This window comes from Mauremys mutica, chromosome 13 (assembly GCF_020497125.1).
Source record: "Mauremys mutica isolate MM-2020 ecotype Southern chromosome 13, ASM2049712v1, whole genome shotgun sequence".
Classification (NCBI taxonomy): Eukaryota; Metazoa; Chordata; order Testudines; family Geoemydidae; genus Mauremys; species Mauremys mutica.
Genome location: NC_059084.1, coordinates 289,960 through 310,849, shown reverse-complemented (window position 1 = coordinate 310,849; position 20,890 = coordinate 289,960). Strand labels below are relative to the sequence as shown.

The 20,890-nt window shown below is 48.7% G+C and overlaps 1 protein-coding gene across 4 annotated transcripts in view; it reads right to left on the bottom strand.

The window, feature by feature from the left end:
• The window catches only part of ELMO2 (engulfment and cell motility 2), a 52,127-nt gene that overhangs the window by 31,109 nt on the left and 128 nt on the right, over nt 1-20,890 (bottom strand). For 2 of the 4 annotated variants that reach the window (XM_044985227.1, XM_044985229.1), the window contains 6 exons: nt 7,883-8,021; nt 7,709-7,749; nt 7,152-7,224; nt 6,712-6,762; nt 4,711-4,892; nt 2,755-2,854 (listed from right to left, as the gene is read on the bottom strand). In XM_044985227.1, coding sequence (XP_044841162.1) covers nt 2,755-2,854; nt 4,711-4,892; nt 6,712-6,762; nt 7,152-7,224; nt 7,709-7,749; nt 7,883-7,960 — 525 coding nt within the window. In that variant the 5' untranslated portion in view covers nt 7,961-8,021. Of the gene's footprint in view, nt 1-2,754; nt 2,855-4,710; nt 4,893-6,711; nt 6,763-7,151; nt 7,225-7,708; nt 7,750-7,882; nt 8,022-13,184; nt 13,204-20,890 lie in introns of those variants that run through there. The other 2 variants (XM_044985228.1, XM_044985226.1) reach the window with 2 other exon arrangements.

Sequence of the window (20,890 nt, the reverse complement as noted above, 5' to 3'; positions counted from 1 at the left end):
TGGGGTCAAATTAGCTGTTACCACTCAAGAATGAGATCTTCAAGGCATTGTGGATAGTTCTCTGAAAATATCTGCTCAATGTGCAGAGGCAGTCAAAAAAGCTAACAGGATGGAGGATAGATAAGAAGACAGAAAACATAATAATGCCACTATATAAATCTACGGTAGGCCCACACCTTGAATACCGAGTGCTGTTCTGGTTGCCCCATCTCAAAAAAGATATATTAGAATTGGAAAAGGTACAGAGAAGGGCAGCAAAAATGATTAGGGGTATGGAGCAGCTTCAATATGAGCAGAGATTAAAAAGACTGACTGTTCATCTTGGAAAAGAGATGACTGAGGGAGGATATGATAGAGGTCTATAAAATCATGAATGGTGTGGAGAAAGTGATTAGGGAAGTGTTATTTACTCCTTCACATAGCACAAAAACCAGGGGTCAAATAAATTAATAGATAGCAGGTTTAAAAACCAACAAAAGGAGTACCTCTTCACACAATGGATAGTCAACCTGTGGAACTCGTTGTCAGGGGAAGTTGTGAAGACAAAAATATAGCTCAGTTCAAAAAGGAATTAGATACATTCAAGGAGGATAGGTCCACTAATGGCTATTAGCCAAGATTGTCAGGGATGCAACCCCATGCTCTGGATGTCCCTAAGCCTTGGACTGCCAGATGCTGGGACTGGACACAGGGGATGGATCACTCGATAAATTGACCTGTTCTGTTCATTCCTGTTAAAGCATCTGGCATTAGCCACTGTTGGAAGACAGGATACTGGGGTAGATGGACCATTGGTCTGACCCAGTATAGCTGTTCTTCTGTTCTTGTATCTTATGGAGTTGCTTCAAACTGTCCCCAGACTCAGAGAGACAGCACTGCAGTACCTACACTAGAGTCGTGTTTTCTCTGCAATAACAAGGGCTAGAAACTCAGTTTTATTTTTAATTGAAAGCTGAGATTCTAAAGCACAATTCTGTGGATGATTCCCCAAGCGGAGTACCCCAAGGGTCGGTTTTGTCCAATATCTTCATTAATGATCTGGAGGATGGCGTGGACTGCACTCTCAGCAAGTTTGCAGATGACACTAAACTTGGAGGAGTGGTAGATACGCTGGAGGGTAGGGATAGGATACAGAGGGACCTAGACAAATTAGAGGACTGAGCCAAAAGAAACCTGATGAGGTTCAACAAAGACAAGTGCAGAGTCCTGCACTTAGGATGGAAAAATCCCATTCACTGTTACAGACTAGGGACTGAATGGCTAGGAAACAGTTCTGCAGAAAAGGACCTACGGGTTACAGTGGACAAGAAATTGGATATGAGTCAACAGTGTGCCCTTGTTGCCAAGAAGGTAACGGCATTTATAAGTAGGGGCATTGCCAGCAGATCGAGGGACGTGATCATTCCCTTCTATTCAACATCGGTGAGGCCTCATCTGGAGTAGTGTGTCCAGTTTTGGGCCCCACACTACAAGAAGGATGTGGAAAAATTGGAAAGAGTCCAGCAGAGGGCAACAAAAATGATTAGGGGGCTGGAGCACATGACTTATGAGGAGAAGCTGAGGGAACTGGGATTATTTAGTCTGCAGAAGAGAAGAATGAGGGGGGATTTGATAGCTGCTTTCATCTACCTGAAAGGGGGTTCCAAAGAGGATGGATCTAGACTGTTCTCAGTGGTAGCAGAGGACAGAACAAGGAGCAATGGTCTCAAGTTGCAGTGGGGGAGGTTTAGGTTGGATATTGGGAAAAACTTTTTCACTCAGAGAGTGGTGAAGCACTGGAATGGGTTACCTAGGGAGGTGGTGGAATCTCCTTCCTTAGAGGTTTTTAAGGTCAGGCTTGACAAAGCCCTGGCTGGGATGATTTAGTTGGGAATTAGTCCTGCTTTGAGCAGGGGGTTGGACTAGATGACCTCCTGAGGTCCCTTCCAACTCTGATATTCTATGAATACACAGGCTATAATCTGATCCCTGCCCCCTGTGCCTGCCCACCACTCTGATCCCAACCCTTCCTCCAAAAGTGATCTAGTGTAGCAGGGCTTAGAGCTCAGACAGAAGCAGAACCCAGACATCTATAACACTGGTGGTTGCTGCTGTGTCCTGTCTGCCCAGGTGAGCAGGAGCCAAGAGCTGCAATCACCAAACATGAATCTACAGGAACCACCATGAACAGAGACCCATTTCCTGAACGGAGTAGAACCCAACCAGAATTCAGGTCAGCAGGGTGTTTCTAACACTCCCTGCTAGCAACAATGACACTACGGGGGGCGGGCTGTGCTAGAGCTGCCGGTGGGGTCTGAATAGTCAGCAGGAAAGCTTTCCACCTCCTCTGCTAACTCCAGACACAAACTGCAACACCAACAAGCCTACAGCAGAAAATCCACTGGGAAAATGTTTGGAGTTAAGCTGTTCCTTTCCCACTTCTTCCATGCCATACCTGCACCATGTGTGTGCATCACATGCCCTATTCCACCACTCTATGCCAGGCCTTCCTCCACATCATGTCTTCTTCCCTGCCCCATGCCACACTACACCCACTTCCCCCGCAGTATCATGTCCTGTTCTCCCCACAGGCCACGCCATATCTCCGTCCCACTCATGGCACACCTTCTCCATTCTCCCCCTCCTCCTATGTCATGTGTGTGCCACATGTTCCCTTTTTCACTCCTCTCACTACCATATGCAACTCTTCTCCCCCTTATGCCACACCTCTGCTGCTTCACACAGCACCCCCTCCCCCTTCTCCTCGAGCCACACCTGTTTGATGAAGGTTATTGAAACCATGTCCCAGGAGACGATGCCATGGTCCATGAGCTCCAGGAAGGCAGTCAGGGTGAACGCCAGCATCTCGCTGTAACTGAGAGGTCAAAGGGGAGTGTGATTACAGGAGACAAAAACCAGCCTGGGCAGAAGACAAGCCACTCAGCAAATGCTGTGGCTTCACAGGATTCACCCCACCCCCAGTCTTCCAGCCAAAGCATCTGCTCCACACAGCCCCTTAACTGGCCAGAGGGTTCATTACTAAGAGGCAAGATATTCCACTGCCCTGCCTCTGCAATGCTTCGAGCCTCAGCTCTCACAGCTAGGTCTCCTGTGTGTCAAGTTACAGAGTTATCCCTAAGACACTGCACTGGCTTCTACAGTGATCCCAGACCTGGCTCAAGTGATTGGGTCTCTCATGTGAAGTGCTATGCATGCTAAGCATTATTAGTATTAAGTGACATACACCATCCATGTCCCTGTAAATAACCCTCTGCACTGACTGGGTCCCACATTTCTACTTAAAGAGGCACCCTGGCAAAGCTGCTCCAGCAAGACCCAACAGGACAAATACCAGTGTAAGGCTTCCCATCTCTCCAACACAACCTGACAAGCTGTTCTACCTTGGACAGGATCCCTAGACCCCGAGATCAGCTGCGCAGAGGCCTATATCCTAAGTCATTTAAAGCAGGTGGAAGGCAACAAAAGTTTAGCTCGATCTGTTATAAAAACTGTATATAAAAAAGCAGAAGCTGGAGATCAAACACATTCAGTTTGTATCAGTTTAACATAAAGAGCTGGGATTCAGGGTCTCCAAGACTCTTGGGGAGGTCACAGGCTGACAACAAGCTAAGGGATTCTGGAAATGGTCATATGTGGAATCACTGGATGTGTATTTTGATAACTGTGGATGGGACGAGGTTGCTACCCCCGTGTGCACTGCTTTCCTGGGGGTTACTTGGCAACTAGCTACACTTGTGACCTGGACAGCTGGCAGAAAGGGAGCGAACGGCATCATTATGAGTGCTGCTACAGCCACACACCCCTCCGCTCCACCTGTTGAGGCCCAGAAATCAACCATCACGCTCTGGGCTTTCATGTCCCGATGGTGAAAGATGTCCTGACCAGATCAGAGCCAGGGTTTGGGAATGGGAACCAAAAAACATCACCCTCTCTATTGGGTTGAGCTGAATCTTCATCAACAGCTAGACTTGGACCTGAGGTTCCTGCTATCACCTCCTCCTAGTGTGTCATTTTACCTCTCCCACCATATTTCCCCTCTTTCCCATATATCTCTTCCTGCCTTCTGCCAAATAAGAGTCTGGCATAGTCAGCTACAACAATTCCACCTTTTGCAATTCGGTTGTACCCTGAGAAGCAGCTATAAACTATGCCAATACACTCTGGAAAAAGTCTGCCAGGTTTTTGAGTGGTTAATGGGGGCATGTGCACGCTGTACCTGTAATTTCTGAGCAGCCAGACTGCAAGAAAAACACAAACTTCAAGACAGAAACTCTGTCTTATTTTTTGCTATTCCTGTCTTTTCCATTTTGCACCAGGTTGTCTTATTTGGTCTTAAAAGGAATGGGATCCAATTTCAGCAACTCGAGAGTCTCGAGACCATATACTGCTGACTTTTCCCCAGCAAGAACATTTAACACTATCTTTTAAAACCATCTAAAGATGCATGAGCAAGACTTCTAAAAGACTTGAGAACTTAAGTGGAAGGGAATGAGGGTGACTGTTAAAATTAAGTTTCCCCCCGATATTTTAAGTTTTAACGGTTTCTCCTCTTTTCTGTGTGTTTAATAAATGTTTTTCATGGTGATTGTTACATTGGCAGTTGCCAGAGATAGCCTGTCATAAAACCCTGAGTACAGTTGCTGCTGCACCCCCAGCCTCCTCCCCCGCACCAGTCCCTGCTCCAAGAGTCCGGAGTAAAGGACTACTTACTGGGACAGAAGCTTGGTGCCACTTTCCACCAGCCGCGTCAGCACTGTGATGCCCTCCATGTTGATGAACTCTGTGGCAAAGGTCACATCTGCAGACAATTTAGCCAGTTCCTTCATGGCATCCAGTCGGGCCTCCATACTGTGTGACTGGGTCCTCTCCATCAGCTGTCGTGCTGCCCTGGACTGGGAAGACAGGCGAGATCTTGCCAGTTACTCATGGGTCTGCTGACACTTCCTGAGCCTCTGCCAGGGATGCAGCAATGGGCAGAAGGAACATAGCAAGGCCAAAGGGTTACTGGAACTGGCAGAACAGAAACCAGTTGTCTAGGCAAATTGAGTTGGGATCAGGAATGCTGCTCGCAGCTGTAACTACAGCCAATTGGCAGGTGGGTCAAGTGTTAGTTTCTAATGCTGGATAAATCACCCAATCCCACTCCAGCAGGTACAGATGTTGAAAGTGGGAACCATAAGAAATATGAGGCCCCAAAAGACCTTTTAGTTCCAAAGAAAAATCTATCTAAAGCTTTCTAATGCATCCACCACTTTTTCTTCTTTCCATCTGTCCTCACACTGAAGGAGATAGAACTCTTCTCCACTTCTCACACAAAACTGGTATGCTACTTTGCTGTGTGGTTAAAAAACAGCTGCCATCTCCCATCTCACAGGTGGCTGCATTTCAAAGGAGAACAAGCGATCCCTGTGTAAGCTGCTTTTTAAAATGTACACTGCTACCCCAATATAACGCGACCTGATAACACACAGGTTCACATACAACGCGGTAAAGCTCTGACACGCTGCTCTGAGCAGCGTGTTAAGGGTGCTGGGCTGGGGCCAAGGGTCTCAGGGGCAGTCAGTGGCTCTCCCCCAGCCAGGGTCTAGGAGGCAGGAGCTGTGGGGGGGGAATTTTGGGGGCCCCGCAGTCCCAGAGTGGCCTGGGAGATTAGAGGGGGGCCGAGAGCAGCCCACTCTGCTTCCCTCGCCCGGCCCCAGCTGTGTTGCTTGGGGGAGGGGGCTTGAGGGAAGGGATCCCCCCGCACTCACCGGCAGAAGCGGAGTAGCCCGGCCCCAGCCTGCTCCACTCTGCCACCTCCCAGCCACGGCGCTCCGCTTCCCACCGCAGGTGAGTGCGGGACCTTTCCCCAACCCAACGCCCCCTCTTCCCCCCAGCAACATGGGTGGGGCAATGAAAGCGGAGCGGGCTGGGGCCGCGTCGCTCCACTTCCCGCCGCAGGTGAGTGCGGAGGGCGTCCTTTCCCCAACCTCCTTGCACTCACCGGCAGCGGGAAGCAGAGCACCGTGGCTGGGAGATGGCAGAGTGGAGCGGGCTGGGGATATGTTGCTCCGCTTTCCGCCGCTGCCTGTGAGTGCCTATCAGGGGGCCGGATGTGTCGATAGGGGTCGGAGTAGTCAGGGGACAGGGAGCAGGGGGGTTGGGCAGAGGGTGGGGTCCTGGGGGTGATTAGGGACAGGGGGGCAAAGCAAGTCCGATATAACGCGGTCTCACCTATAACACGGTGAGATTTTTTTGTCTTCTGAGGACTGCGTTATATTGGGGTAGAGGTGTATTTATTTTTACTGTTATGTGACTGTGGTAGTCCCCAGCATCCATTCAGGATTGGGCCCTATTGTGCTGGGCGCTGTGCACTCAGGAAGACACAGGCCTTGCTCCAAGGAATTTAAACTCTAATTTAAAACAAGATGCAACAAGAGAAGTGGGGAGGCAGGAGGAGCTAATGGGGTGAAATTGTGAGGTTACATCACCTCACCAGGGATGCAACTCAATGGGTCAAGTCACTGAAACTATTTATTTTTCTCTTGTAAGTAAATCAGTAAAGCTGGCTCTTCCTGCTTGGGGCTCAACTGCTGCTCATAGTGGGCATTATCTTTCAGTTTAGTCCACCAAGCAGCAGGAGTAGGCCCAGTACCAGGAGGAGGAGCAGGGAGTAGGCCCAGTGGCTGGAACGAGCCTATGGCAGGGAGACAGCTGAAGGAAGGCATATACCGGGGAGACAGCCAGCTGCAGGATGGTCCCATTTTTAATGTCACAGCGAGTCTGCAAAGAGAAAAGAGAAATATCTGAGCAGTGTGAGGTGGTGATGGGGAAATGCAGTTGGCCATGACCCTGTGCATCTATGGATGTGTGTGCGCATACACACGGAGGGAAAGGAGTTATGTGCCCAAAAGCAGGTTGTGGGGAGGAAGGGGAAGTTGGGCCATGGGACAGCTGTGCCCAATCAGGTGTAGGGGAGAGGGGAAGAAGGGTTGAGACTGCACTGGTTAATGTAAGTTCCCATGGTTAGTGGCCATTAAAGGAGGAGGCGGAGAATGGTGGGGCAAAACCCCACCCAGTAACGGGGACAGCTTCAGCTCAATGCTGGCCAATGTAGAGACTCCTTCAAATCCCTTCCCTGGGGACCCTCACACCATCCCTCCCGTACTGACCTGTTCTGTGATGTACAGCTGGGGCCCATCTGCATATCGCAGGGTATAGTATTCAGGGTTTGGCAGCGACCACCTGGCAGGGGGGAGGATGACACATAAGGCCCTGTCTCTTCCTTCTACCAGGCCACCACCTATGTCCAGGGCTAGGACTCAGATTAGGGGTGGCTTGTTCCAAGTGTAAAGAAATGGAGATTTGGAGAGAAGCCCCAATGAGAAGATTGTGGTTCCTGAAGAGGAGGGAGTTGGGATCTCAGCCTGAATAAGATCAGGAGCCAAGGGAAACTCTGTGAAGGCTGGACTGCAGAAACCTTAGAGGCAGCCAGGTCAAGCCTCAAGAGCCCTGAGTACCAGGGCACAAACATACACAGTAGGGGATCCCATTACCCAGGAGTTCACGCTCCCAGCTAGAGCCCTGGTCTGCCCCATGTCCAGGTTGGGAAGCCTGAAGGGAGGCAGTCCACACTGTGCGAACAGCACATCTGGTAGGGTATGCGAAAGGCCAGGCCCACCAGGGTGACTGGTCTGCTACAGCAGGGCCTCCAGAAAGCCAGACTCACCCATCACAGACCTCCTTGATAACAGACGCCAGGGGCCTTTTCTAGAACAGAAAGAGAGAGTGCTCAGCAGTGACCCTTTCTCCCAGCCACAAGGGGAAGCTTCATGATTCCGTTTCCCCACGTTTCAGCACCATGCTCCAAGTCCCTCTCCTGCACTCAGTACCTAACTCTCACCTGGTCTATTTCAAGCAGCTGGGCATTGGCTCCAGGCCATTCAACAGCCACTTTCACAATGTCCACGGGCGGTGGCATGGCTCCAGACTACTCCAGTTCCTTCTGAGATGGGGGAAGACAGCATCCACCCCCAAACCTGCTGAAAGGGGAGATGGTGAGCAGCTCTTTTCGATCCATTTGGGTTCCTATATTGCACCCATCCTCACAGCACCTGAGCACCTGCAGGAGGATCATCTCGTGCGAAGCAGGATTGGGCCTTTGGATAGGAAACATACAGGCGTCTGGTGAGCGCCCCCACCAGTGTTGTCATACATGGCAGTTATTCTACCCCATTTCCTACAAAACCTCAGACTGCCCCTCTGGCTGACAGTCAGAGTGAAGGGTCCCACATGGTCCATCCTACCAGGGGCTTTCATGAAATGAACACACAACATCGCAGGGCATGGACATTCAGTAAATTCCATGGCAGAGATCAAAAAGGTGCTGCAAATTCTCATTCCTTAGGTGAGTGATCCCCCCCCCAACTCCAGTGCAAATACCATCGCAGTTTTTATGATTCAGGATCATAATGAGTTCAGCAGTCATACTTTAAAGGCTGAGGCTGTGTCTACACTACAAATTACTTCAGTATAATTTATGTTGCTCAGGGGTGTGAATAACCCACACTCCTGAGCAACATAAGTTACACCAACCTAAGGGCCAGTGTAGACAGCACTATGTCACCGGGAGAGCTTCTCTCACTACTCTTTCATAGCTACTGTCTCTCATGGAGGCAGGAATTATTAAGCCAACAGGGGAGCTCTCTCCCGTCCACTTAGAACATCTTCACCAGAAGCTCTACAGCAGCATAGCTGTAAATGATGTAGTATAGACATAGCCTGAGTCTGTAAATGTGTTGAGCTAGGACAAGACTCCTCAAGTGTTCCCCAAGCTGGAGGTCAGGGGTACCATTCCACAGAGTATGGTATTGTATGTTATGAGGTTTTATGCCTTAGCAGCAGGCACTGGCCCCTGGTGCATCCATTTTATCTCCTTTTCAATGCCTTTAAGATGCTCATACAGGATTGACAAGATTTCTCTTTTGTACATTTCCAAGTATATTTCAATCAGCTGAAGGAGCCAAAGGAACAGCCCCAGAGAGGGAGGGGGCAGGTATAACACAGGTCACAGTAGGGCAAGATTCCACACCCACAAGTACATCTCAGCCTTGACTGGAATGGCCCCAGAGGCAAGTTGAGTCTCTGTGACCCATTAAGTCCTTGGCTGTTGAGGAGGCCAAGAACTGCGAATTATAGTGGTGGTTGTGTACTGGACACATCATCCAGCTCCTAGTGGACTGAGACCAAACCAGTCAGTATAGCAAAGAAAATGTCAGCTGGAAATGACTCAGAGACACTTGCCCTGGGCCCTCCTGCAGAGATGAATAGCTATATCAACCCACTCCTGTCAGCACTGGAGGCTCCCCAGCCCACTCCCTGCTTGCCCCAGTGGCTGGGTAGTGCAACACAAACAGACCAGAGAGTCACAACTGTGCAGCCTGGGCTTGTGCCCAGGAGAGAAATGATTTTCAGAAAACAGGTCAGAAATTAACTTGTTACCAGGCTATAGCTTCATGTCGAGAAAAGAGCAGGGTTGGGGGGGTTGCAGGTCTCCGCGGCGAGCCCCCTGGCCTTGCTCTGCCAAAACAGCCTGGGTGACAGAGGTTAGGGACTTGCTGTCACTATGTCTGCAGAGCTATGAGCAGGAGGATGACACTCAGGTCAGGATAATCAGCACAACAAAACCCTCTGCTAACTCCTACCACAGGCTTCCAGTCTGTATTTGGGTCATGGTGCAAGAGAAATAAGGAGCTTACAGAGCCTAGTTGCCATCAGTGTGCAGAGAAAGTGTGGGTGAAGGGGGAAAAGTGCAGACTGAACATCAGGCCCTTTCCCACTCCGAGCAGCTGCAAGCTGCATGCACTGCTGTGAGGACATGGGAACTTTGAAAGAGGTTACATGCTTCAGAGACATTAATAACCACCAGCCTGTCAGGGAAAGAAACTTAACGGTCAACTTCTTGACCCACACCAAGCAAACAAGCAGGTTCCTAGACAGAGCCACAGCAACATCTCCATCCCACACCCTTGGCTCCATCACCATGCCAGGCACAGACACATCTGAACTGTGAGCTTCCGCCAGAGCTACGGTTATATCCAGCAGCTGCCAGGGAGTCAGGACCTGCCCAGGCCTGAATGTTGCATGGTGTCTGGGGTTAAATCCTCTGTGGCATCTGGCATGCAAGTCTGTGCTGCATCAGTGGCAGGTTGCAATTCAGTGAGATGCTATTGCTTGGTTCCTCTCTTTTCAGTTTGTGATACAGTTGCTTTTGCAGGCTGGAGGCTGCCTGTCTCCCTCCCACAGGGCTGTGGTCACTAACCACATGTGATGTGGGCCGCAGCTCCACCATTTGCTCTCAGGCTGGGAGATTTCAAACAGCCTATGTGATATCTGAACTGCCATAGAAAAAACAGCCTCTCCCCAAAGGGAAAGACCAGTGCTGTCTGAAAAAAATCAGTCCCCAGCACAGAGGTGTCTTTCCCACAGGCAAGACCTGGCAGGAGATGGGTAACAAGCATCTGGAGTACAAAGTGATTTCTCCATGGGGCAAGAAACTGGGGCAGCCCCCTGCTACTACTAGACTGAGAGACAATGCCACAGCCACCTGCAGAGCTGGAACCCAGCCTTAAGATGAATGCACAAGGATGATTTCCTTGATCTCTTAGAGAAGTGGAGGCCAGGACATGTAGAATGGGAGTGTTGAAGAGATGCTGGTAGCCTTTGCAGCAGCGGTTTCCTGACCCAGGCTGAGCGCCTGGTAGGAACACACTTCCCTAGAAGCCTATGAGAACTTTTCACTGATGGACAGACAGCAGGTCCATGGGGGTCAAGAGAGAAGCCCACTAGGCCCAGGGCCTTGGTCTACATCCCAATGCACAGAAGAAGGTGTTTCTATATGAACTGGTGAGCCTATCAGAAACATACATGTGCATGGCCTATCCTTTGAAGGGATGCTGTAGGTCAGTACTGCCCATACGCTTCCCACCTAGAGTTGGGAATCACTGCATAGAAAGGCATGCTAATCCACAGCCTTTGTTCTGTGGGGAGGTCTATGTGCCCTGACCGACCACCTGACAGCCAGCCCACAGCCTTGCTCCACTCAGAGCCAGCCAGCTGCCTCATCCCCCCAGCTTAAGCACACTCACTGCACTAACTGCAGCTCTCCTTGTGCCGGTGGAATGTTCTGGCTCCAAAGCCAGGTTTCTGTGATTCCCCTGGTTCAGGGCTCTGTAATCACTGGGCAGGGGGTCAGTGCTCCTGGATGTGGAAATGGAGAACGTGGGGAGTCAGCTCAGCATTTCCCAACTGGGCCTGGAAAAGCTCAATTTTAATGCTCCAACAAGTACCCCTGCAAATTCCCCCAAGCATCCATGAGATCAGAGTGACACTCCTGGCCTTGAGCCCAAAGCAACCAGCTGTAGGCTACAATGAGAAGGCACCACTGAAGTTGCCTGCTGAACAAACTATTGTCAGCAACTGCAGTCTCTCTTCAGCGCGTGAAAGGCCTTGCGAAGCCTGAATTCCAAAACAAGCTGGGGCTTCAGCCAACAAAACCTCCAGGAGGGAGATCACTGCTCTCCACACAGACACACACACACACAGGAGTCCCATCCTTCCCATTCATAGAACAGAACAGAACTGGCACTGGCCCAATCCACCATCCCACCTGCTCCCCAGCAGGTAGCTGGGATTTAGACCCAAAACCCAGCACAACCCAATACAAGCTTGGGTATTCGCTCCCCTTTCTAGGATCCAAACCCAACACTCAGCATGACCCACTACCAGCCCTGGGATGTGGTACAGCATGGCCCTGGTACTCCATAATAATCAACTCTTTCCTCATTTGTAGCAACGAATAACCAGCCCTGCACCTCCTGGCCTCTCCCTCTATTTCCAGCGTCTATTCCCAAAAGCCTAGGAGTCAGTGGGATCTGTGTGTGAATGACTAGTGACAGAGAGAGGAAGAAAACAACTGATGCAGAAAAGTGCCTATTATGATGACGCACATGTGACCCAGTCATGCCGTGTTCTGGTTACACCAGCTCCTTTAAAAACCCAACTCTACAATGTCTTCAAGCCTTCAACTCTCTGAAATAAGAGATGTACAATCTCAGATCCTATAGCAACACTAGTGGAACAGAAAAGGCAACATCTGCTCTGCAAGCCGGAACTGGGACTAGGCAGGAAAAGGCCCAGCTATAGGTATTCCAACAATGAATGCTGATTGGCAGTTGCTTTCCCAGTTAGTGTCTCCAACGGAAGGGGAACAAGTGCTCATGGAAACACAGAATATTCTGGGTGCAGAGTCATTGCTAAACCCTGCCATTCACAAGTACAACCCACACATAACAACTGCTCTGATGGGAGTGGAGCATGGACTGAATCAGTGAGATCTCCACAAATGAGAACCTCACACAATTGCCACACAAATCAAACAGCATTATCTGGAAAACACCTTCAGAATAAGAGAGCTCTGCTATTGCATCAAGAAAAAAACATCATGAGGGCTCAATGGAAAGCTGCAGGGGAACTAAGAGGTCTTCGAAGGGCAGGTGCAGCACAAGCGCCAGCACGGCTTCCAGAGACACTGGTATACACATCACATACCCAGGAAGAATTTCACAGGGCACCTGGAGTGTGAGCCCTTCAGCAAAGGATAGAGCTGATACTGATTTTAGCTCAAAGATACACACAGAACATCTTCCACTTTCCACAGGAATGCCGGCCTGAGCACCTATGCTGCTGGCCTGAGCACCTATGCTTTGAGAAGGAACTGATCATAAGTGCAGAGACAGCACGGCACCGCAGTGAATGGGAAACACAAAACCTCAACAGGAGTCATACGCCCAGCTAGATGGAACCAGGCCATTCAGACAATATGACAAGAAAGCAGCTGAAATGCCTATCCCAATTCCAAGCACCGTGGACAAAAGTTGCCAGGTCCATTCTCTCCAGCCCAAGAACAATGTCTGCTATTTCACCCCTTTAATGCTGGAGGCAACACAACTGGGGCCACGGGAGGGAGCAATATCCTTCTCCAGGATTCCCCTTGGATCAGGACTCCACCTCCCTCATTGGAATAACAAACAGAACAGGATGTCTGATGTCTGCAGGACAGGACACCACAGCAAGCTATCCACACCTTGCCATAGTCCTCTCTTTTAGACCTTCCTGTGGAATCACCTGAAGGAATTAAAACTCACCTTAGAATTCAATTAGAGAAGCATTTAGAAAATCCCAGTGCAGACCACAGCCATGGACCAGTTCAGAGAGAGAGAGAACAGGCTGGATAAAAGCGCCCCCCTCTCACTCTCTGCTTAAGATGCTGCCTCAGCACACCACTATCCTGTTGCCATGGGCTGCCGCTGCCTGTGTGTTAATGTTCTCCCATTTATGGTAGGGTTTTGTCTTAACCCTTCCCTGTCTCTCACTGGAGAAGGCGAACACCCGACTCTCTCCTACCTTCAGCTTGGGCCTCTGCTGTTCAAGACGTTATGTTAACATTATGAAAATATGTCCCAGAGGGAGCTCTGACATGCTTCTGGGGTCACTTCCAAGCTCAGGGCAGTCTGCAGGCTGAGCTCTGCTCCTGCAGCAGGGTCCTTTTGTCTGAGCTGGATAGGTCAGAGAATTTAGGGACCATGAACCTTGCCAGAAGCAGGGATGCTCATTGTCCCATGGCTGGGACATACCAGGGCATGTAGGAAATACTGACATATCACTTGCCTTTTGGGAGCAACAGAATAATGACGCTTCAGGTCCTGGCATATCTGAGAATGGACAGCCCAGGCTGGCTAGGAAGGAAGCCACATGACCAGTTCTGAGGCTGTTGAGGGTAGTATCCATAACAGCTCTGCCTAGCCAAATAGTCCCCAGCCTTTCTCCTGAGTAATTAGGCTGCTACTGGCACCTTTATCATCCCATCCATCCTGCTCCTCTCAATGCAAAAGCCTCTCCTGAAGCAGAGGCCCAGAAAGAAACACTGTTATTGTTAGCCAGAGAACCCAGCACAGATCCAGGCATTTCCATGTTGGCACCCTGAACAAGGGATGACCAGGCAGCTAACAGCACACAGAATAATGAAGGTGGAGACCCTCAAGATCCCTGGGACAGTTGGACTGCCCCTTCTTCCCTAACAAAGCATGAAGTCTGTCCCTTCCACAAGCTGATTTTTGCGACCAATAGAGGGCTGGGAATACTGAAAGCAAACTCTGTGCATAGTTTACAGTGTGTTAATCACAATTACAGAGTTTTGGCAATACAGACACATTGAGAAAAGTGCTCTTCTCACAGGTCTCATTTCTTGACAGTGAAACAGATGCCAGAACTCAGGACCAAATTCCTAATGGCAGGAGGATGCTTAAGTGCCCAGAGCCACAGACTCAAAACTACCAAAAATTAGTCTCTCTCTAAAGCGTGACAGCTGAATGTCCAGATCCACACTGCACTCAGCCTTAAGCCCCCTGTCAGAAACCCCAACCCTGGTTATTTCAGAGGAAGAAGGAAATCTCCTGCACGAGTAACTCCCTACACATAAGGGGAGTGCCCTTCCTGACCACTGTGACAAGGGGCTGATGCCTTGAAGCCTGGATTCCCTTGAAGTCCAGTAAACTGCAATGATAGTAAGGGTGAGGACTGAAATATAGACCCAAGAAAACCTGCTGAGGCAGGGGAACTCTGCATCTCCAACTGGAGAAATCCATTACAGAGCTCTCCTCATCCCCCTTTTCTAACAAAGAGGGGGAAGAACCCATCAAGACAAACTGAGACTCAGCCTCACTTCTTGTGTCTCCTGAGTAACAGCTTCAAGAAGCCTCACCTGTCAGAGAGTCACAATGCAGCAGCAGCCAGAGTCAGATACAGGAGCAAATTATCTACTACGTCTTTATCTACAACTAAGTCTTTATCTACATTTATTGTGATTAGGGTACAAGGAGCAGCACTACCCCACAGGTCCTCAGAGACAACGCATGATTTCCATAACAACTCCAAGCCGTGGGACCTAACATGCAGGTTCTCATCCACGAAGGTCAGTGACAGGCAGGGATGAAAACTTCCCACAACTGACATGGGATCCTTATTTCCTGCTCTCCAGTCAATGCCTAATCAGGCCCCAAAAGGCTCGGAAATCCTAGTCATAGGAAGCGAGAGCTAAAAACACCTGAGGCCTGTTGGGATCCCCCTGTCTAGTGTTAGAGTTACTAGGGGTAGGGCTCTCCTGGCTCGAGTCAGGGTTATTAAGGGCAGGTATTCTTGGGCTAGGGTTAGGCCTAGGGCCTGTTGCAGACCCCAGCCTGGGCTCCCTGAACAAATAACTACTGCTCTCATAAACAAACACCAGACCAACCCCACTTTGACTAACTTGGGCCAGTATTAAATGCACAGCAAGACCCAATCAAGAGAGGTAGAGCAGGTTCAAGGAAGGTTTCCTCAACTGTCCAAATCTGTAGCGTGCAAGTCCTGTAACTATTATAGCTGCAATTAATTTAACTGGAATGTATCCTGACAATGAAACACATGCTCATATGAATACAAGAGAGAAGGACAAACAGAAGACAAGCTGAAAAGAGATGGAATTTGTAGGGAACTGACTTTCCTAATATTTCTAGACACCTCCCCACTTCTCCTGGTTTCACTATAGCTAGAACAGAGATTTGTGTTTGAATAATATTCCTCCTTCCTTTTCTGCCACTTCTTGCAGGGAAATCACAATCCTGTGTTTGGGACCTCATTACCAGTTGCCACAGAAAGATGGCACCTCTAGGATTCACAGACTGTGAGGGAAGAAACTCATACTGAGATGTAGCGGAAAACAGGATTTATTATGTACAAAAGCTGTAGAGGACAAATGTCGGGTAAGGCTGTGAGGTGTCCAGGTGGGGTCTCCTATAGGTCTCTGGCTCCTTTTCTCATCCTGTGAGGAACGTGGGTCATTCTGGAAGTGGAAGTGCAGATTAAGATGGAATGATTCAACACTAAGGTGAAATTCTCAGGGTTATAAATAAATAGATCTCCTGCTCTACAACTAGGCAGTACTACAGAGATCACTGCAGAACTCCCAGAGACAGCTAAGCCACATCTGCAGTTTGGACTGAGGATGCCTTCAGTAAATCTGCACTTTACAAATATGTGACCAGAAATTATACTAAACTATTTCCCCTTTTGTAAGAGACGTGTACAAAACTAAAATAAAGTTCAGGAACACTACTCCTTATGTATAGTTGTGTATATTGTGGACTCAATTATGTATGTATTACAGGGGTCGGCAACCTTTCAGAAGTGGTGTGCCGAGTCTTCATTTATTCACTCTAGTTTAAGGTTTTGTGTGCCAGTAATACATTTTAACATTTTTAGAAGGTCTCTTTCTGTAAGTCTATAATATATAAGTAAACTATTGTTATATGTAAAATAAATAAGGTTTTTTAAATGTTTAAGAAGCTTCATTTAAAATTAAATTAAAATGCAGAGCCCCCCGGACCGGCGGCCAGGACCTAGGCAGTGTGAGTGCCACTGAAAATCAGCTCGTGTGCTGACTTCAGCATGCGTGCCATAGGTTGCCTACCCCGATGTATTATATATAGTGGACTCAACTTACTCAAAGCCTTTGAACAGTCCTGCTGCAGACTGTACAGGGACCACTCAAGGAAGACATACAAGCATCAAAGGTGAAATGACCAGACATGGAGCATGAGAAGAATCCCAGCAGTTTATGAAATAGTCAGTGGAAGGTTTGTACAGGTATAACAATGTGCTATACAGAGAAATCACTCAAGAGACCCACAAAAATCAACGACTCAGCAGAAGCAGCTTTCTAATGCAGGAGAAGCAAGGCTCAATATACTGTACTGGCAATACTTTGGGTCAGCACCTAAATACAGGAAATTGGGAGACTACCTTTATTAAGCAAACAGGCTTCACTGTATGGCTTAACAAAAAACGACCCCACAGGTGAGAGATGCTGTATTTTAAATTGTAATGAAGTTTTGCAGAGTTAGGGGAAGTTTAGCTATATCCAGCAAGATCTCAACTTTGAAACTCTCGGGAAGCAGCACAGGTTGATACATTATGTGTGATTATTACTATCAGACAGTTACTAGTCTCTTACAACACACTCCGCGACTGCAGGATGATTTACAATTTCTTGTGTGGAGATAAGAGCCTCGTCAAAACTAATCAAAGATCAATTTACTATGCGCAGGTACCTCACTGGAGAAATGTTTTCAAATAAAGCAGTGACGGAAGGGGAGGCTAAAGCGCAAAGGCAATCAGCAGAGAGGCTCACAATACTCTGTTCAAAAGGCTCCTGCTCTGGGAACATGCAAATCTAGAAGACTGCTACACTCCAAATAGAATTAATTCTCCTATTCAAAAGCTCCGTTTCCTTTGCTTTATGGAGGGAAAGCAGAGTGTGTTGCACACAGAATAAAAATGAGGAGGAAGAAAAGAGCAACACAAAAAAAGAAACCGCATGGCTGAAGCCCCCAAACAATGAATAGCTCCAGCTTCTGAAAATCCTTGGATGTGTTATAACGTACTAGGCGATTCTTAGAAAGTCCCCAGTTGGCACTACCAACAGACAAAAAGCTCCCTACAACAAAGGGGTGAGGATATGACTAGTAGGGAAACTCATGACAGACTGTTCTCTTATCCAAGCAGAGTAGGGGCAGGGAAAAACAAGGTAGTTGGAGAAACTCTATGCTGCACTACAGTCCCAATTTAGGGCTTTCTTCCAGTATCCCATATCTTCTCCCTCACCTCAACCCAGAAAGAAACAAAGGGAAACATACTTCTTCTCTAGAAAACTCATCTCATACACATTCTAGACTTAGCTTCCTCTGTGTCCCTCTACTCCTAGCACCCTTATAACTTTCTCAGAGAGGCTGCGTATTATGACGACCAGAAGTTTGCACTGGGCATCTTTCTCATATGACACTTGACTCCAATAAATCTATACTCTGATGTGGTTGTTTTAACTTGCCTCTTGCAAGATGATTGGGTAGAAAATACTTCACAGGAAAGATGCAGATACCTAGTCACAAATAAAAAGGGAGGAGAGTTAGAAAAAGAAGGAGAACAATACAAACCAGACAGATGGGCAAGGAGAGAAATGCTGTAAGATGAGTCAGCAGAACCTGGAGTTTGGTACAAAATTCATCTTAAAAAGCTGCCTCCCAAAAACTTCTCTGAGCAATGCATTGCTCAGCAATGCATTCTCTGCTGTGCATTGTACAGCTTCAGGGATGCAGAATAATGATGTACGGCACCAAATAGGTCATTCTTTAGATCTACTTCATCAATCGCCATATTTAAAAGAACTGTGGATTGTTAGCCGGAAACATACTCCACAGGCAAGGAATATAGCTCTCATCATCCATCTCAAAAGCAGTCTAAATACTCTGCTGATTGAGAAGGCAGGCTAATGCTCAGAACACAGAACAAATTAATACTGACCAACTAGACTGAAGCTGCTCCCCTAGGGAGCTGAACTGTCAAAAGAAAAATTTTAAATGTATTTGAAAATTAACAGGAAGTTAGACTCAGGACTGTACAGCTGGGATAATGTGCATGACCTGTGCCATGTGTATGCTGAGGAGACAGGGGATAGGCTGCAGTCCCAGAAAACAAAAATATCAAATCTAATCAAGATAGACGAAGAGCATTTAACAATAATAGTTCATTTGCCTGAGCAACAGTCACAGCCTGCAAGTATTCCTCAAATGGCAAAATGCGATATTAACAGCAGACTGCAGATGTAGGCCCATTGACAAATCTGGTGCTCCAGACTTAATACTTTAAAATGGAGTCATAATGGCATTATCAAATGAGATTACCAAAGTGACTCCCTGCAAAGACTTGGATACTATCAGCAAAACATTGGGTTTATTATGGATGGCTTTAATAAAATTATGCACCAATGATTGCTTAATGCTACACAAACTACAAGACAAAGACAGATGTGTACCTTGATAATCTGAGTGTGAGGTGATGTATAACTGAATATTGTCTGTGTATTAATGGAAAGGTGGCTTGCATATTTCCATATAATGGGGACTAAGCAGGAACATGTCAACACAACCCCAAGTGAGGATCTGAAACAGGTGCCTGAGAGACACCACCACAGAATAAAGCAGATTCTGAGCTCCAATGATTTTGTGAAAGCAACAGGAAACATTTAGACAACAAAGATTCAGATCAAGCCAGGGACAGGCCTGAAGGACCAAGAATTGACTTCTGTCTGAAGAAGAGAATGTCATGGGTCATCACTGTGTCCAATGCTGCTGAGAGATCTAACTAACAGCAATTGTTATCAATGGTGCATGATAAACTTCTAGCAGTGCAGGCTCTGTATTATGTGGTTTTCAATAGCTCTCTTGGAGCTTTCCACATAAATCAAGCAGGCCCAGGCTGGCACGCAGGAGCTCTGAGCTCTCTCAAGCATTTTCTCAATAGGATACACAGCTTAGAAACTGGCAAAGAATTGACAGAATGGCTGCTCTTAACCCAAAAGAAGAAACAGCACCAAATAACTGAACCACACAGTGAGGCAATTTGCAAAAGAAACTAAGGATGGTGCAGAGTCTGTGCGCCCATGTGCAAGAAAACCTGGAAAAGCATAGGTCAAGTAGGACAAACTCAGGCTCATTGTGAGATAAGAATTCCAGCCACACCACTGCAGACTGTGATCACGTTGGATGTTACAAGATAAATAGGATTTAGCTTGTTTGGTATTTTGATGAGAGATCTCCAAGAAACATCTAGATGCTGCAGGAAGTGGTGGTGGTGGTGGGGGGGGGGCAATCTTCCCTCTGGTCCACTCAAGAGGTGCAGTGGGTGCATTCTTCAAGAGAAAAGACCAAAGCTCTGGTGTCCTATCCCAATCCTAACTTAGGTAACTACTTTCTAGCCACATCCCTACCCCAATTCTTTCTAAAGTTTTGATCAGTGGTGCTGTGAAACTGGTGCCAGGCCCTCCCCCACATGTGGCTGCATTTCTGGTTTGTGATCCATGGGGATGGACAATGCTACAGAAACATAAGGTTACTAACATCAAGGAAAGCATAGACCCAGCACGGGGCAAGGTGGGGCCCAAAGGGTTATTCTCTGGCACTGGCACTGCATAGAGGCAAGCTCAGCCAGGCAAGGCCCAGGCAGCACTGAGTGAACACAGCCACAAGCAATGTCCACACCCCTGCTGGGGCTCCCTCAACCCACCTGGCACCCAGCCCTGAGCAAGGCCCCCATGCCTCAGCTTCATCTTACAGCTACCTTGAAATACCCAGTTCCCCTCATGGTAGCCGGTTAAACCCAGCAGCCTCCCTGTGCAGAGGCACTTTGCTATAAACAATACTGACACTCCCCCTCCCCCCATCCCAGGCACAGCCCCCTGCTCCCAGCCCCCTGTCCCAATGGCCCCCTAGCTCACCCAGGCACCGGCCCCCCCAACCCAAGCACAGCTCCCCACTATCCCCCACCCAAAGCCCCACAACATCCCCCATCCCGGGCACTGCCTCCTGCTCCCAACCACCCGCCGTCCCAACAGCCCCCCAGCTCGCCCAGGCACCGCTCCCCACTATCCCCCACCCACAGCTCCACAACATCCCCCATCCCGGGCACTGCCTCCTGCTCCCAACCACCCGCCGTCCCAACAGCCCCCCAGCTCGCCCAGGCACCGCTCCCCACTATCCCCCACCCACAGCCCCACAACATCCCCCATCCCGGGCACTGCCTCCTGCTCCCAGCCCCCCGTCCCAACGTTGCTCCCAACCACCCGCCGTCCCAACAGCCCCCCAGCTTGCCCAGGCACCGCTCCCCACTATCCCCCACCCACAGCCCCACAACATCCCCCATCCCGGGCACTGCCTCCTGCTCCCAGCCCCCCGTCCCAACGTCCCCCCAGCTCGCCCAGGCA